General features: G+C 33.3%; 1 protein-coding gene across 1 annotated transcript in view; it reads left to right on the top strand.

Moving 5' to 3' along the window:
• The window catches only part of LOC106877699 (neurexin-4), a 303409-nt gene that overhangs the window by 252452 nt on the left and 31198 nt on the right, over nt 1-19759 (top strand). Inside the window, exons 18-21 of the mRNA XM_052966322.2 lie at nt 3249-3371; nt 7485-7604; nt 12260-12445; nt 17760-17899. Coding sequence (XP_052822282.2) covers nt 3249-3371; nt 7485-7604; nt 12260-12445; nt 17760-17899 — 569 coding nt within the window. The remainder of the gene's footprint in view (nt 1-3248; nt 3372-7484; nt 7605-12259; nt 12446-17759; nt 17900-19759) is intronic.

Consider the following 19759-nt stretch of genomic DNA (forward strand, 5'->3'; position numbering starts at 1 on the left):
TCACTAACAGGTCTTAGGGTCAGAAGATACGCCATTAATGTACCCTTTATGGCAAGAAACCCAGGGTAACCCTATAAACCATCCTTCACCAGTAATAAATACATACATATATATATACACACATACATACACACACATACATATATCTGGGCCTCATGGAGGCAAAGTGGCCAAGCTCCTTTTGAGTGTTAAGTCTCACAGAGACAATGACCAAGACCTTTGGCATTGTGTCATGTTTGATAAGAAAGACCCATCAAGCTGAGCAAAATCGAAGTTATGGCAGATACTGGTGTCATGCAAATAGCACGTGTGCTGGTGACGCATAAAAGCATCCATTACGCTCTTGGATTGGTTGGCATTAGGAAGGGCATCCAGCCATAGAAAACCATGCCAAATCTGACTGGAGTCTGGTGCAGCCTTCCAGCATGCCAGCCCACTCAAACCATCCAACCCATGCCAGCATGGACAACAGACGTTAAATGATGATGATGATTGATATATATATATATATATATATATATAGAGAGAGAGAGAGAGAGAGATACACATAACTATATACACATATATATATATATATATATATATATATTATGATTTTTCTTAGGCATGGTGATACTAATAAGCAGTTGTTAGAACTTAATGTCCTAATGCTTTAGAATAAAGTGTCAGGAGAGTACAGGGCATAATATCAATTAATGAATGACAAAAGAATAGGAGTTACACAATCATTTTTATTAATTTACAGCTATTTCTGCTATAAGAAACAGTGCACTCAGAGCTGAGTGCTTGTATAACATCCCATATTTTATTTTGAGCCTTTAAAATAAAGCGTCTGTTTCAGAAAGCAGTTAAATATTTGAGTATGTTGTATAATTAACTGGCTGAGTATCCCATCATCGCAAGGCAATTTTCACAATAGAATATCTTTATTTCAATTTTATTTGTTCCATGTAAGATCATGTCTTCTCCAATGGATACTCCTCTTGATCAGGACAGGTTTCTGCATTATTTGCAGCAATTTATATTGTATTGATAAGCTAAGTTTTTGTTTTTCCATTTGGTGCATAAATGTAAAATTTTTTCTTAGCTTACTGCTTTCAACTCTATCACCCTAATGATATTTGTTATATAATGTCATGCACACACGCACATTATCGCTCTCTCTCTCAGCATGAACAATATACATAGAGAGTGAGAGCAAGTATGGTGACTATATATAGAGAGGAGGAAGTTTACAATGAGAAAAGTATAAATGAAAGAGATAGTCAAATAGAGAAAGAGATCTTTTCTGTTGCTGTCACAAATTTTGGAATTTTAAAATTAAGTGAAAATTTTCAAATCTAATTTTGTGATTCATTTATTCTAGAAAAATCTTAGAAAAATGTTATGGAGTTTTAAAGTTTGATCATTTTTATCCAGTCAGAAAACAGGATTTGGAAGGTAGCATTTCCTGCATGATAGCTGTCTATCATAAAATGAAAGTAAACATTAAAAGATGAAGTTTTAAACAAAATGAAAGCAGTTACATGTCATATGAATAGAGGAGCGGGAAGCACAGCTTGTGTGAAAGATATACATATACAGTCAGAGAGTGATAAAGAGTGTGGTAAATGTATATATATATAGAGAGAGAGAGGGAAAGGCATAAAAGAGAGAGCCTGATGCAGACAGATAGAGAGTAGGAGATTTGTATATCTAAAAGTTGAGTTATTTCTTGTAACAAATTATGTTTTTTGATTAATTATAACTGATTATCTTACCATTGAGAGGCAGATTTCAGAAATCAAATCCATTCTTCTCGAGGACATGCTGATTCTGAGCCTTTTGGGCTATACATGCATACATTCTCATTTATATAGCAGATATAGACTAAGTATTTTGTATCCAAGTCTTGATCATTCATGATGTTAAATTAGATTACCAGCATTTTCTAACCAGTCATCCATAAAATAATACTAAGTTATTTTATTATACTGACACTATTGATAAAAAAAACTCACCTCTGTCAATTAGCCTTGATCAAAAAAGAAATAGTGTTGGCAAAATCTGCATTCTCAAAATTGTATAACTTCTTGAGAAAACATATTAATGTTAATGTATGGAAGTGTGGCATGGTCTATAACATCAGGAATGAGAAAGTGCTTGGAGGACTGTAAAATGTGGTTTTTAAGGAGAATATTGAAGATAGCATGAACAGACAAAGTATCTAATGAAGAAGTGATGACCCAGACTACAGTAAATAGGAAACTACTTTGAGATAAGGGCCAAACAACTGAGATTTCTTGGTCATGTGATGAGGAAAGAGGGACTGGAAAATTTAGTATTGACTAGCAGAGGAAGGAGAACGTTGATATGAATGTCAACCTTGACAAACAGGCTGGAAGAAAGAGGCATTAAACATCAGGAAGTGGAACTGTTACAGAAAACAAAGAGCAGAGAAATGTGGTTGGACATGATTGCCTATGTCCTACATTCTGAACATGGTGCCTAAAAAGAAAAACAAAACTAATATCTTATTTAACATGGATATACTGTAAGAAAGCCATAAAACTACAGTATTTGCCTTGATCTCTAAAGACTAAATTATTAATTCAAAGAAATTCAAATGTATTAGCAATTCACCTCAGTAATTTAGATATTTATCAAATTCATTGTTTTGAATCAAATTGTTCTTGTAAAATATTTTGCATTCAACAGAACTTCATTGTATGAGTGAGTGCATGTGTTCTTGAAAGCACCCAGTACACTCCATTATGTGGTTGATGTTAGGAAGGGCATCCAGCCTTAGAAATCATGCCAAAACAGACATGGAGCTTGGGCAGCTCTTCAACAGGCCAGCTCCTGTCAAACCGTCCTGCATGAAAAATGAATGTTAAATGATGATGATGATGATGATGATGATGATGATCAAACCAATTGGCAAAGTGGATATGAAGCCAATCTATGTTCTACATGAATCCACATTACATTTATGGTAATACACAAGAAAATTAAGCTACCAACAACTAATAATTGGGATTCTGAACGTGCATCTGTATTTTACAAGCCATCATTTGGCTGTTTACACTAAGAGATGCTATCTGTTAATGGTGGCTTAATGTAATATTTAGTAATTAAATGTATTATTTTGTGTTCTTTAATTTCAAGCAATTGTTAACCACATTTCCTAAAGCAACCATGCTTTATTTTTCACTTTAAACCAAATGCTCAAGCTATTTCAAATACATTTTTGCCATTTTTTTAACTAGGAGCTGCTGTTGGTTACCATAGTGGTTTTGTTGGTTGTATCCGTGGATTAATGGTAAATGGTGCTATCATGGATCTTCGAGGAATGGTAGCACGTGGAGAAATAACCTATGGTGTCTCAGAAGGTTTGTATTTTGATTGGCTGATGATTTTCTTTGAACAAGCGTGTAATAAGATGTCTCTTTTTTTTTCTTTTTTTCATTATTACAAGTCGTAATTCCAATAAAGTCAATATGTTTTATTTTTAATGCTGCATTAATTTGATAGGTTTTCTTTTTATAGTTTTTATTTTTGGTTTAGATCAGAGCTGCTTTGTAGTTTCTTTCATCAAACAGAACGTTTTTTTAGGTTACTCCCTGTGGATATTTGAAATGATTTCAACTTTTGAAAAATAATTTTATACAGCATTTGATGCAGTTTACATGTACAATTAAAGAATATTCAAATAGGATTTTTGTCACAATCTCTCTTGTTTTCTCAGTTAAGAAGCACTACTGGTAAATGCTAACTCATTTGTAATGAGCCTTTGGTCCATTTCTAAATGGCATTTAAAATCAAATGTTCATCCTATATTTAGCAAGTTATTTTCTGAATTGATTGCTTGTCTTCAACTCTGCAGTCTTTTACTGTAGCTGATTCAATTTCAGTTGAATCTTATGAACCATTCATAAAACTGTTTGTTTTAACAACTAATATTCATAATACTGAAATTAGTTGCTTTTACTATTCTTTTCTAAACATTCATGTCTGCATGTGTGTGTGTAATCAAGTATGTGAATGATGGTGGGTGGATGGATGCACATGATCAGCTATGTATACTGAGGATGGGCATTATATATATGTGTGCATATGAGTGAGCATGTGTGTATGCTTGTGTTTGTAACACAAAGGCAGATCATAGTTTCTTAATCTATAATTAATTAGACAATATTGTTATTTTTTTTAAACTCTGATCAATATATTTCTTCGATACTTACTTATCAATATCTATAAGTCACTGATTATATCAGCTAGAGAATATCAATAGAAGTATGACTTTATATAGTTTATAGATCAATGTTCTTGTTAGAGTTGTCTTAAGTATTTTCAACTTCCACTAGTAACTCACTCAATGTTGTTCTCCCACACATTTTCTAATTCATTTATTATGTAGAAATGTCATGAATTGCATGTTAATTGAGTATTTTACCTCAAGTAATATTGTGTGCAGAATTTTGGTTTAAAAAAAAAACACTCTTTATGCTAAGTTCATGATTTTAAAAGTGAGGCAGCTAGTTAGAAAACGATGCGGCTGTATTTTTTTGCATAATTTTTATATTCATTTATAGATTGTAATGGAAAAATGCATATACATGTGTTTGTGTTGAGAAAGAAGGATAGTTGATACTAGAGCTTTGTACATATGACTATGTTAAGTACAAGTACTTTGAGTCTCTTAAGGAAAGTAAAGGAACTAGCTTGTTATTCTTGAAATATCTCTTCATATTCAGTGATGCCCTGATTTCAATAATGTTAGAATCACTTGACAAAAGAGGAGAAAATATATTTTATGAAGCATCATTCTTTTGTTTCTTAAATGTAGGAGTCCACTTTTACTGACAGTGTAATAGAAATTAAGGATCAAAGGATGCTTATTTGAATCTTTGATATTATTACATGGCCGACTTTGACAACTGAAGGTTGTGTTGCTGTGTAAAGCAGATCGAATTTAATTTTGCTTATAGTTCTCCTCACCGTTAATCATCCTTGTGTAGAGAAAATGAAGGAAAGATAATCTTTAATTCCCTGTAGAACTTAATCAATTAGAAAACAACAAAATGGTGTGATGATGATAAAGAGGTCAGGAAAATATATAAAAATTTACAATAAATCTTATATGTAGAAGAAAGTTTGCTGTGCATATTGAAAGTGGGGAATGGATTTTGTCAGTCTAAATTTGTTAATCCATTTTCATTGTTGAATTCAAAACAAAAAGAAGATTGATACTTTCTAGAGTTGAGGATGGTTTTGCTTAAGAATTTTATTCAGACCTTTAGCATGAAGTTCTTTTATTTTCCTTTCTATTGTATTTTGGTCATTATTGGGGTTTCTAATCAGTGAAGAAAATGTTATTAGTCATATTCTCTCTCTCTTCCAGCAATATCTTTTCTACATTCTTTACATTCAGCCAACATACAATTAGTATATTTCTATCAGTTGTGAGGTATAACCAATCATTAGTTACATATACATCTCTTGAGGGAATTCAATACAGTAATTCTAGCATCCAATTTGTCATCATCTTATAATCAATGCTTCTGCATAATAAGGAATAGTTTCTTTTGAGAAGATTTATTCTTGTTGGATAGAAACAACTCATACCCATACATGCATGTTTACACATTCTCAAACATTTTTTCTTACTTTCTTTTTCTTCTTCACTACCTCTATTGCTTGCACACATTATATAACTACCTGCTTCTTGATATACATACACACACACACTTTCCCTTTCTCAATCTGACACATGCTTACAAACATGTATTCCTCGGTTGTAATGTTTATTTTGAATAGGCTTCTAAAATGAAATCTCTTTTAAAGTAAATATCTCTTGATACATTAGAATATCACTAGTGTTTAAATTTTTTTTCCTCTCGAAACCCTTTGAAATTACAATACATTATACAGTAATCACAACAAATCCTCCCCATCTCAGTTGGAGTATAAGACTTTGACAATTCAGTGCCATTCAGACTGGTCTTTAGAAACTTGCACTTCCTTTTGCCATGTTCTATGCCAAGTGTTCTTTGGCAAGCCTGACTTTCAGTTTTCAGGTGTTGTCCATCTTAATGTTATCTTTCATATCTTATCCTGGTCCATTCTGTATACAGCTAAAAATTATTTTTACTATAAAATCTTTGATGACTATGATATTTTACTGTTATTTACTGAATGCTACTAATTGTATTTAAACATAACTTTGTTCTCAGTTTTATTAAGACAGTTGTCATATGGATTATTTGGCTAATGGTAAATCATAACATCTCAAGGATTCTTTTAACATTACTATGTTTATTAGCCTTTACTCCCCCCCCCCTTTTTGCACCTCTTTTATTTCTCTTTCTCTTCTTAAATTTTAACTTTTCTCTGTATCTCCTCAAATTTTCATTGCTCTGAACCTATTATTCATTCATCCTAGATGTGTCTACTCATTAAGAACTGATTCAATGAAACACCTCTGCCATTCAAAAACCTCATGAGCTTCATTTCTAAAATTCTGTATATTTCTTCCACTTCTGATACCTTCCTAAAAAGGTCAATTCAGAAAGCTCAATCTATCTGCAACATTTACTACAATGGTAGTTTTCCAAAATTAAACAGTTTGCAGTGGTTGTCTTTGTATATAATAGACTATGCTCAAATGGTCATAATCTAAGATGCCAGAGTTTTTACCCTTAACATGTTGATTACTCCAAGCCTCTGTAATCAGTCATGTACTTCTCTGTAGTTAAACTTGTCTTCACAGACTTTATTTTCTTGATTTTCACTTCAGTACATCTAATTACCAACCATGGAGCCATTCCACATATTCCTTTAATATAGAACACTTGGAGAAGATTTACCTGTCACCATAAGCATTAAAAAATGAATAGATTCTGCATTTAACTAAAATCTAAAAAGAAAAATAATAAAATGAAATATTTTTTCTCATAAGCAAAGCAAGATCATTATTAAAACTGTCCCTCTAAACAGCATAAATATAAAAATCTTTCAAACAACAAAAATAGTTTTGTGTTGTGTTTAATCATAAATATATGATTTTACCAATATGCAATCAGCTACTTCTGCACTACTCTACCAATGAAATATAAAATGCCTTACCTTTGATCATCCCAAAGTTTTTTGTCATGGTTTCCAGAATTAGCTATTCTCTTTTTGTTTATATCCTCCAAACAGAACCAAATACACTAACACTGAAAATCTGTTACTCTCATATTGCTTAAATTGTTTTTTAAAAAAGTGCATCCAGCACATTGGTCTAACTACATATATTTTTGGTTTTGACTTACAAGTGTATCAACTCTTTTGACTGATCTTGTCCAATCTGCCCTCAGAGACTATTTCAAACATTCTTTTTTCCTTATTTCCTTTTATTGATTTCTTTGTTTTGTTTCTTTCACATACATATGCAAATGCATGTTTGAAGTTATACACAATGCTGCAAATATTTTTAGATATTTTCTTCATCTCTTTTTCAGGCTGTGTTGGCAAATGTATGAGTAATCCATGTTTCAACGGAGGGACATGCTATGAAGGTTACTCTCATTATACCTGTGATTGTTCCTATACTCCTTTCAGAGGTTGGATGTGTGGAAGAGGTAAGCTCTTAACTCTCTCTCTCTCTCGTTATATATCATCATCATCATCCTTTAACATCCGTTTTCTATGCTGGCATGGGTTGAACGGTTTGACCAGAGCTGTCAAGCAGGAGAGCTGTTCCAAGTTCCAGTTCGATTCAGCTTGGCTTCTATGGCTGGATGCCCTTCCTAATGGCAACCACTTTACAGTGCTTCTGGGTGCTTTTAGCATGGCACCAGCACAAGCACCTTTAAGTGATGCTGGCATGAGCGATTTTTGATGTGGCACCAGCACACACACACACATTATATATAGCAAATTTAAATTCAGTAACAAAGATAGATTTGCTTTCAGATCTGTAAATATTATACCAGTGTTTTTTAGCAATAATATGATTGAACAAAAATCCCTTAACCATTTAGCATTTGAATTGGTTGTAACAAGGCCAGACATTTTACCTATTTTATGTTCAAACCAACCAGATCATGCTTCTCACATCGACCCTATAATGTCATTCTAAAAATAAACAGTCACATCATTGAGATCTCAAAGCTATGAGATAATGCATTATTAATTTAAAACAATAGGAATAAATAAGCATTACATTTGATAGAGTAATCTGAATGCATGCAAAATACAAATATAGTGGAGTCTCAAATCTGTAATATACTGAATTGAAAAAACATTAATTAACCAAGATTATTTTTGTAATTTGATAGCAAAAACTTTATCTAGATGTTTTTTGTTGTTTTTTCTGCTAGCATTAAGATCAGTTGAGTGAAATTTTGGAAAATATAGAGAATGCAAATTTGAGTGGATCTGGTCTTTAAAGCTATCTAGTGAAAGCAACAAATATGTTTCCATTTTGTGTGGTAGTGGTGGTGGTGGTGATGATGATGTTGATGATTCTTTTTAATCTTCTCATTACCATGTGTATCCTAGTTTTAAAATAAGTATACTGTGTCTTTTCTTATGATACAAGGCAGCTAAAAGAATTAATGACAAGAAGGGCAGTTACCTATAAAACACTGTCTTGAAAAACCAATTCAATCCATGTCAGCATAGAAAAGTAGATATATGACAGTGACTTTTAGTCTTGCCTACTGAGTAGAACATTCCTTGCTGAGGAGATCTAATAATATTAAAGCATCTGTGGCTTTAAAGATAGATCTACTTAAATCTGCATTATCTGTGTTGTCCAGTGGTTTTGATCAACCTATTTCCTCTTCTTGTTAAAGTTTTGGGTCAACCATGATCCATTATATCTTTGATTTAAAGCACTACAGCCATAAACAACCATCCCATTTTCTTTTTTCAGAAATAGTGTATCCATCTACATCACTAAATGTGCTTTTTATTTTATGCTAAGATGTGGTAGTTTGAGCATAAAAATGGCTGTTGAATAAATTAAAATTCACTTCTATATTAATATAACTTGGATTTCTTATTTAGACACAGTGCTACAAATTTATGTGGAAGAGGGATCAGACACTGTGACCTTGAATACCTATCTTTCAAGGACATTAGTAACATAAGTAAAGTAAAGAGATTTTCTTAAAGTTATTTTGTGAACTCAACTTCTCAGGAACTAACTTTGACTCTGTTACTTAAATGAGATAGTTAAGACCATCAACTCCATTACTAGACAGCCATCTGAAAATAAAATACATTCTTTATGTCTAATTTAATGTGGATGTTTTGTTAAAATGCCATATACTACCTTATTTACCTTTGGAGAACCTCTGCATAAAAGCACACATATTCAGACCATTGGCAGATGGGCATCATCAGTTATTGGCGCATAAACTACCAGACCATATGACTTCAAAATACCCCATCTCCTCAGTGGTAGACATTCAGGCACTGCATATCAGCCAAATCTTACTGCCAAATGATATATAGAGTTTCAGTGACTCTTCAAGCACTGATGATGCAAATAGCCAGCAGGCTTATTTAAAAATAATTATTAATGACAGAAGCACTATTAATACCAAAAGGCAATCATTATATCCAATTTAACATAAATGTTTCATTAGAATGCTGTATACTGCATTATTAACCTTGAGGACTCATATGGATGCATGTCACAAAAAACACACATTAATATTGTTGGCATACAAGAACCATCTGCTACAGGTGCCAAACCTCCCAGATCATGTGATTTCAACATACCCTGCCTTCTCAGCGGCAGATTTCCCTGCATACCAGCCAAATATCACTGCTAACAATATATACAATTTTAATGTCTCTTCAAGCACTGATGTCACAAATAGCCACTGAGGAGATAGTATGTCAAAATCATGTGATATGGCAATTCCAGCACCCATAACAGACAATTCTTATCTGCCAATAATATGAATATGTGTGCTCTTATGCACCATGCATCCATATGAAAGTTCTCTCAAGGTAGATTACATGGTATTAGGCATTCTAACAAAACATCCCTTTTAAGTTGGGTATAAAGATTGCTTTTTGATCTTAATAGTGCCTCTGTCACTAGTAATTACTTTTTAATAAGCCTGCTGGCTATTCAAATCAGTGCCTGAAGAGTCACTGAAATTCAATATCTCACTTGGCTGTGAGATTTGGCTGGTATTCAGTGACTGGACATCTACCTGAAAGGGTATTTTGAAGTCATGTGATCTGGTAGTACCTGTGCTCATAACAGATGATCCTAATCTGCCAACAATATAAGTATATGTGCTTTTATGCACACCATAAATCCATATGAGAGGTTCTTCCCAGGTAAATAAAGCAGTATTCAGCATGCTAACAATACATTCACATTAAGTTGGACATAAAGATCACCTTTTGGTATTAATACTACTTCTGTTGCTAATAATTATTGTTTTAGCAAAACACATTATTAAACTGAGCATAATTATAATATTTCTGAATGACTGTGGTTATTTAAAAAAATTACAATAAAAGATGCCCAAGTGGCATTTATATTTTACTACATTGATTCTTCATTAAATAAATATTCTGAAGACTGCTTCTGAAAATGTAATCCCTAATCTAGTAAGCTAAAAGAACTGTACACTAAATGCCAAGCACATGTAAAAAGTCATTGATTTAATTCTGAAATGTTTAGACATGATCTGCTGTGATCAGATTCATGTCTAAATATGTTTGAAATCCAGCAACCAAAATTTGTTGAAACTGCCTATAACTAGCATTTATTTCTTATAAAGTATTAAAATAACCAAGAATTATGAATAAAATCGCAACCTAAACAAAAAGGATGACATGACTCAATTGCAGGCAGGCAATCACAATGTAAGTTAGAAATTATAAAAGAAAATTTTCATCTATACAAAACATGAATAGATTATGGAATAAATATGAATTTAGAATATCAGCTTTTTTATTCAATGATTGTAAATGCTTCTGTATAATAGCAAGCAATATTATAATAATGACTTTTTTGTAACTATGCACTGCCATATAGTTTAGAACTACATAGATTGTGAGAAAAGGAATGGGAGTAATTTTTTTTTTTTTTTTTTTTGAAAGACAAATTTTGATACCATGTTCTGATATTTCCTATCACCACAAAATGCATCTCTTCGATATCCTTTTCAACAAAGATTTTCTATTTGGAAAGGTTATTCTAATAGAATGTCTTCAATATGTTCTCTTTTTTTTAACACCAGTTTTCTATCTATATTTATTGCAATCCTGTGTTTTGCATTAATGTTAGCAGTTGGTTCGATAGTCCTCGGGCTATTTCTATCAATCATATATGTGCAAATTATAAACAGTATATTTTATTTTAGGTGATATTTGCCTCTTAAGAACAGAATTAAATGTTTTCCATTTCTGCTGTATGTGATTAATCCTCTATCTCACCATGAACAACCATTACATAGCTAATATACAAATGCTACAAGATCTGAATTCTTTAAATAAGGAGACCTTACAGTATATGCATTGCATGAATTTTATCAGGCATGTACCTTACATGTGTGATAGATGCTTACTAAACATATCCTTTATGGTAAGCTGGTATTTAACACAAAGAAACCCTTATATTTCAGCTTAAAATAGCAAATTCAGAGCTGTAGCTATGATTTGGCACATTCTGGTATACAAAATATGCATTTGCTACAAGCCAGAATGGAACAGCCGTATATGTGTTGTATAAATGGTTTATATTGAATACTCTAAATGTTTATATTAAAATTCTAAAATATTGCTGTTAAATACTTTGTGACACCTTGAGCAAGTGTTTTCAACTATAGCCTTGGGCTGACCAAAGCCTTATGAGTAGATTTACCAAAATGGAAACTGAAAGAAGCTCAATTATATACACACACACACACACACACACACACACACACACATAATCATCATCATCGTTTAACGTCCACTGATGATGATATATATACATTTGTTAGTATGTATATGTGTATGTGTGTCTTTCTGTCTGTGTCACCACCACCACTTTACAACCGGTTTTGGTGTGTTTGCATCTCCATAGCTTAGCAGTTTGGCAAAAGAGACCGATAGAATAAGTACCAGGCTTAAAAAATAAGTACTGGGATCGATTCATTCAATTAAAGATTTAAAGCAGTGCCCCAGCATATCTGCAGTCTAATAACTGAACCAGATAAAATATATATATAAGGATTTAAAACCTTTTGATTAATGCTTCCAATTGTTTTTGTTACAGAGGTTGGTGCCAATATGCTACCCAACTATATGATAACCTACAAATTTGATGAATCACAGGGGCTTTCTGCTTCTGATTTCAACACAGCAACTATTGGTTTCTCTACTGCAAAGAAGCAAGGTATTCTTATGCAGATAAGAAATGAGGAGAATACTGAATATATATCAGTTGAAATTAACAACCACGGTAAATAATATTCCTTTATTCAAATATTCTCTCTATCTTTCTCTCTCTCTGTTTGTTTGTTTTTTTTTTGTTTTTTTTGGTGGTGGGGTTCACTTTTTCACCCCTTGCAGACTGGAAGTGGTACTGACTGCATGGAAGCACTGTGTGTGAGCAATGCAATGCCTCGCTCTGTGCAGTACCATATTTTCAAATATACCACACTGAGAAGAATCTGTAAATGCACTGTAAATTTCCTTGTATGAAAAGTTATGTAGTAACTGAGCGGCATAATACCAGTACACAGCACAGACTGTCAGTACTAAATTTGTCTGCAAGAGGTTAAAATAATATTTGCTAAAAAATGTATTACTTTGAACAAATATTGTTTGAATTTTAAGTATATATAGTTTTTTCTTCTATTCATTTCTTATATTTATTCCTTCCAACCCATGCCAGCATGGAACATAGACATTAAATGATGATAATGTGGTGGATTTTTGTTATTAACCAATATTTTTTTTAATATTTGCAAAAGTCATTCCCTCTGTTTTATGAATTATATTACTTTTTACATTTTAATAAGGAGTATATATGCTGATTTGGACAGATGATAAGCACAGACTAGAATATTAATAAAGAAAGTACTGCTTCTGTTTTCTATTTGTCTAATATATTGCTAGTTGTCATATCTATTTGTTGTTGCTTTACTCCAGATCAACCCTGATCAAACAGACTTATAGTCAATGGCATCTCTCAGGCATGAATATTCCATTTTTTTAGATTTATCTAGGACTGTATTATCTTGTATCCTTTCTTCTAAGATGATAGGATGTGATTTAAGAGAAATTCAGCTGCTATTTGTAGCAAGTCAAGGGGTTGTGTGAAAATTCCTTTGGTTGCCTTATTTGTCATGTTTATTTTTTTACTTTGTTAAAATCTATTTCTCTATAATACAATACTGGGAATTTTAAAACAATTTTTTATTGCTTTAGTTATTTCACTTAGAAGCTTCAAAGAAAATTTTTTGATGAATTATTTCCAAATCTTCCATTTGCTAAAATGCCTTACTTAACATATTTGTGTAAAACCTTTTTTGACAACCTAAAATTTTGGTTTTTAGTATTTATATTGATCTTGAATATCATTAGCTTTCTGGTGACAAAAGTGTAGCATTATAATCAAATTTTATTGGGAAATGGTTTGAATAAAAATGATAATTGTTTTCACTAAAGCACAAAAAAGAAGAGTTGTTTTTTTTTATATCTTTATAATGCTAACTCTTGACTATTGAACAAATATAAAATCAAATTAATGATTCTAATTTTCTGAAAGATTTTTTAAAAAATTCTATTTATAGGGAAATCCAGTTTTTAACAAGTTGTCTATACATATTAATAATATTCAAAGTATGAAGTTAAGACCATTCCAAAGTCTTCATCAGTAAGTCAGAGTTAACGATAATTACTCTAATAAAAGAGAAATTATGCAAAGCTAAGTAAGTATTGAGACATGTCTGTACTAGCGCATCCGTTGCATCTGGTGGACTTGGCCAGCTCTACATATGATGACACCTCTGGAACCATTAACTTGGAATGACCTCAGCCCCATCAAGCAAGAGTATGAAGCGGTGTATTAAGAAATAAACAGAGATCTATAAGATCTGAATTATTCTCAAAGTACCTCGTGGTGATGAGAGCTAGTATTTATGGGAGAGATCAAAATTAGAAATGATACAGTTGCAATAGAAATATCACAAGTTGTTTATTACTGCAAATGTTATTGAAACAGAAGGCTTTGGTTTTCTCTACAGTAGTTCATAGCATCTACAAGAGTTTGATATTGAATTTTAACCTCAGATCAGACTTGATCTAGCAGACATATGATTAAAGACATTACAACTGTGATCATTCAATCTTTTTTTTAGCCATGGACCAATGTGGTCCTATATATATTATACATGTTCCATTTTTCTTTTTTTAGAGGTTACAGAGAGTGATCCAGTTGATGCTACTAGCAGATCTAGTAGTCATGTAGAGGCTCCATTATTGGTTTGCCTATCAGACTTATTTCTTCTTATCAGTACAAGGAGTATACATAAAAGAAAAAGTTTACAAGCAGCTGAGAAATTTGCAAACTGATTGAGTATACAAATATTTCCAAACAGAGTGTAAACAAACTATGCCAATGTTCGTTGATATATTTAACTGAATACTAAAAAGAGAAAGTGCATGTAGAGAGTACTTTCAGTGAAGTGGATCAATATGGGAGGACTTATTCGATGATACATCATCACTCATCTCTTTTCAGAGGTAGTAGTATCAGATGCTTTTGAAAACTTGTAGCTTTAGCAGGTGACACTATTGAGACATGATCTGAGCCACTAATAATCAAAATTTATCAAAAGAATCAACCTTTTATAGAATGGAAAATGAGAGCTAGCTCAGTACAAAAAAAAAAATGAAGGGAGGGTTCATGGAGTTACTCAATAAAATCCTGACTAAATGTTAATCCATTTAATTCATTTCTTACATTATGGGAAACAGCTTGAAAGTATTTCATTACTTATAGTTTTGTTATTTACTACAAGTCATTACAAGTGTATTTCCATATGGTTATCTGATCCAAGTCTATTTTTTCAATTGCAATTCTAATATCTTGCTTATAGTAGTATATCTCCTATGTAACTATCACCAACAAGATGATAGCAACATGGATCTGTTTAAAATTTGTTTATTGATTGAAGTTAATCAGGTCTGCCATACAACATATCACCTCTTATCTCATGTAAGATGTACTCTGAGCATATCTTACCACTGTTTTGGGTTTTCTTCTATCACAGATGTCCTACACTGTCAGCCAATTTAGCCACCTTCCTCCCCTAATCATTCTTCATCCATTCACTGCCTCCATACTTGCAGTACACATAAGCTGATAGGTTTAACCCTTTAGCATTTAAGCCAGCCATACTTGGCCGGAATATTCTACTTGTTTTCTGTTCAAGCTAGCCAGATCCAGCTTCTCACACCAATCCTACAATGTCATTCTAAAAATAAACAATCACCTCATTAAAGTCACAAAGCTACAGCATAATGCATGATTATTTCAAAACAATGCATAAATATTACATTTGAGGCAGGATGGCCACTGAAAAACCACCCACAAGATGTAGCACAAAACACACACAAAGAAAAATGAAAGAAATGAAATGTACGCTCGTGTGATACATGCATGCAATGTACAAATGAAAGAAAAACATGCAATATGGGCAGTAAATGCCACTTAGTAAAAAACAAATGAGACAATGAGAAAACAAATCGTGATGACTACTGTCCAGGAACTGGAATCACGGAATGTGAAAGTCTGAGTGTTTGTTTTTACTGAAAGGAAAGAAAATGTATGAGTGCACAAGTGTGTGTGTGAGAAAAAACACAGAACATAGTAAAAGTGTCTGTAGAGACAAAAAATCCAGTTCGTATAAGTTACACAAGTTGATTTTGAATGTCCGTACTCAGGAAGTTGTGGTCAAGGAGCAGAGCTATAGTTGAGCGTCGGAATGCTAGTTGTGACCGGTTACCCGGTACGGAATATTCAATTCGGCTAGCTCTTACTGTTGTGCGTGAGTGGAAACATCCACTCTAACAGAGTCGATAAAACCGAGTGTGTTGATCGTGTGTGTCCCTGGTGGTGGGGTTGTTGGCGCACGACATTGTGGTAGACAGTACATTGATGAAGACGTCGGCGCAGGAACTGCTATAGCTGTGTTCTGTATGTGTGGTGGTAATGATCTGTTGAAACTTGGCGACGTCGGGGGGAATGCTTGTAGTTGGTAGTAGTAATTGTTGTCGTCACGGTGGTAATCTTGGTTGAACGAAGCTGGTGGCGAAAAAGGCTGTTTGGTGATGAGTGTTTGAAGAGGTACACATTTACAGACAGTCGACAGACAAATCTCTGTACGACCATTAGCGAAAACCTCGAAGAAAATTTTCTTAACCCAAGATGAAAAAACGACCGTGCGAACTCAAAAAGGAGAAATGGTGACAGATGGAAAAACAGAGGACTCCTTTTATTTAAACGTGTCACACGGTCGAACACCAAAATATATATCAAAGATGATATACAAGTAATTATGTTATACTACGGTAACATAGATTTCGTAAATACCAGTAATGAGACAATAGAAAAAGACAACCATATGAAATGAATAACAAGAGTTATTGTGTGGCATAAAAGATGTATGTGTATGTGAAAGTGTGAAAGCGACATATAAGAACATAATAAAAAAGGCCGTCTATATGTATGTGAGATATCACAGCAGAAAGAAAGTCAGAACACGTGAGAGATTTATACCAAGTTCTTTGAGTACACAATTGGAAAGTCGCAGGCTGTAATTCTTGTCTGTTTATCGTGAGTGGAAACATCCACCCTAACAGAGGCGAGAATAAAAACCGCGCTTGTTGAGTCGTGTTGACTATGGTTGGAGATGTTGGTAATACGTAGTTCAGTCTCCATGGCCGCATTTGTTCTTTAGTCGGGTTCACCAGTTATAAGTTGGTAGTCCAGAGTCCATGCTGCGTTTTTTCTTCGTCGAATCACCACTTTATAAGAAAGTGGGTTATTGCAGCTCAGCGGGCTTCGTGTTCGAATCACGTCGGGGTCACCAGTATAGGAAAGATGGTTATACATCATTAGATGTATACCTGACTTTCCTATATAAAATTATAGAATATAAACGGAACGCTGAACTCCAGACTATCAACTTATACAACATTTATTTAGGTAGCAAATATATACATCTTTAGCTCTTGTTGTTACAGCTTCTATGTGTGTGAGCATAGTTGTTGGGACGTTGTTATGTAGATGTAAGCGAGCTGTCGAGTGTAAGTCCGAAAGATGGAGAGTGACAACTAAACACGTCCATGCTCTATTGCTGGCCAGCAAGAAAGAGAATGAATTGAGCGGGAACGCTTGGTTGTTTAATTCCACGCATGCGTGAGACTACGCATGCGCACAGCGTTACTACACCACTATAAGGCCTTCTCACTCCTGTTTACCTACCTCTTATGCTCACCTGATCTTTTCCTTTGTTCCCTGATAAAAATATCAAAGACTGTCACCTCATGGTTCCAATAAGGTAGTGTTACATCTAGTAAATTGGATAATAAAACAAACCCAACAGTATACAGAAAGTGTTTCTGCTATATTTGCAGGAGTTTTAGACTTCTCAAGCTATATAGAAGAAAAAACATCTGAGTGTACTACTACTAGTTTTTTAGAAACATACTTTCTTCAAATATTTCTTTTTGTCTATTTTCTATTTATGTTTTCTATCTTACAGGTGGTGTTAAAATGGCATTTGATGTTGGCTTTGGTCGTGATGAACTGAACACAAAGAACCAAGACATAGATTATACTAATAACCAGCAGCATGTAGTGAGCATCAAAATTTCTAACAGAGGGCGGCACATAAGAATGCAGGTCGGTCTTAGTTTTGAACTATTCTGTAATCCATGAAAGGATGGTTTGTCAAGAATCGGTGATATTTTGTTCCATTACTTCATCAACCATATCTTAAAAATGGTTTATTTTCATCCTTTTACCACATTGAACTAATGTCATACCTACATTTCTCTCATATTTTCTTTTTCTGTTTGTAATAACAACAATCATCAACAAAACATCTATTTGACAAGGTAGTTACAGACTGATGATTTTGATGTAGTTGGTATTTTACTTGAACAGCTATTGAAAAATTCTTGGACAGAGAGGAAATTCCAGAGTAAACTGCCTTCTGAGAAAAAGGGATTGGGAGAAGTGTTTAGTCTGGGGTATGAGAGGTGAAACAGTAAAGTTAATGGTAGGAGGATAGATGAATAGGATTTGTGGGCCTAGATAGAGAAAGTGTACAGCTGGCTAGTTCATATTCAAGGTGACATTTAATTTCTTAAGAAATATTTGACTATTATGTTTCATTTAAGATAGCAAGACTGGTCAATATGATCTATCATATTTGACTCAGTGTAGTTGCAAATTGAGATATTGATTTAATTGTATGAATTACTAAGTGAAAGTACAAGGTATATGATAGCCCAAAGTTACTTACGTTCCTATTGATAAATTCATATTCTATGTTACATGCTCTGCAGGTAAAACTAACAAATGACTTTCAGTGCAGTTTTACAAATTCTATGTGTTAGTAAGATGAAGGAATACTTTAAGTTAGATATTGAGAGCAGCTTCTGTAGTTGATAAGAAAAAAACTTGTTATAAAAGTAGTTAGTGATGAACTTAGAAATCTAGGCTCCATAAATAAAACAAACAATGGGCAAAATCACAACCAGTAGAGGAACTTATTCTGTTGCTCAACCTAAAAATGGCAAAATGATCTCTCTGAAATAACACTCATTTTAACTAAGGAAAGGACACATTGGGCAAGATAGTCTCTAATATACAGAAAGATGGAATGGTCTTAGCTGGAATGCTTCAGATTACAGGTCTGCTCCATCACAACTGATCTGATGCTAAACAGAAGCAGCAGACTTGACTTAGCTGTGACAATTGTACGAGGATAGGGAGAACACAAATAAACTGCCTTTATGCTTTGGAGTATAATGTGTGATAATTATTCATAATCAGTTTAGAGTGTTACTGAAATGATTTTTTTTCTCTATATTAGAGGGAACCAAAATGTCAAGGACAGCAATGCAAAGATTTTGTTTTGTTGTTGTTGTTGTTATTATTATTATTATTATTATTATTATCCTCTCCCCCACAAATGACTAGCTTTGTATCAAAATTTGAAAGCATTATTATTATTAAGGCAGCAAGCTGGCATAATTGTTAGCATACTGGGCTAAATGCTTAGCAGCATTTTGTCTGTCTTCATGTTCTGAGGTCAACTTTACCTTTCATCCTTTTGAGGTTAAAATAAGTACCAATTGAGCTCTGGGGTTGATGTAATCAACTTAGTCCCTCTCCCAAAACTGCTGGCCTTGTGCCAACATTTGAAACCACTATTGTTGTTGTCATTGTCATCGTCTCCTCCTCCTCCACCTCTTCAAAATATTGCAGGCAAAACATAGGAAACATTAGAATAAGTTTAGAAAAACATTAGTGTGAAAAATCTATTTAAAAACTCCACATTGACAATGAAATTTTATTGATGTATCTCATAAATATCAATTATTGGATTAATTTTGATTAGAGATGTTGGTGTATTTCTTTTGATATTAAATTTTAACGCACACATGCAGCTACTATATTTATGCAGCTTCAGCTAGTTAATGTATACACACACACAAACACACCATACACACACACATACACAAACACACACAC

The sequence above is a fragment of the Octopus bimaculoides genome, chromosome 3 (assembly GCF_046866305.1).
Source record: "Octopus bimaculoides isolate indiv1 chromosome 3, ASM4686630v1, whole genome shotgun sequence".
Taxonomy (NCBI): domain Eukaryota; kingdom Metazoa; phylum Mollusca; class Cephalopoda; order Octopoda; family Octopodidae; genus Octopus; species Octopus bimaculoides.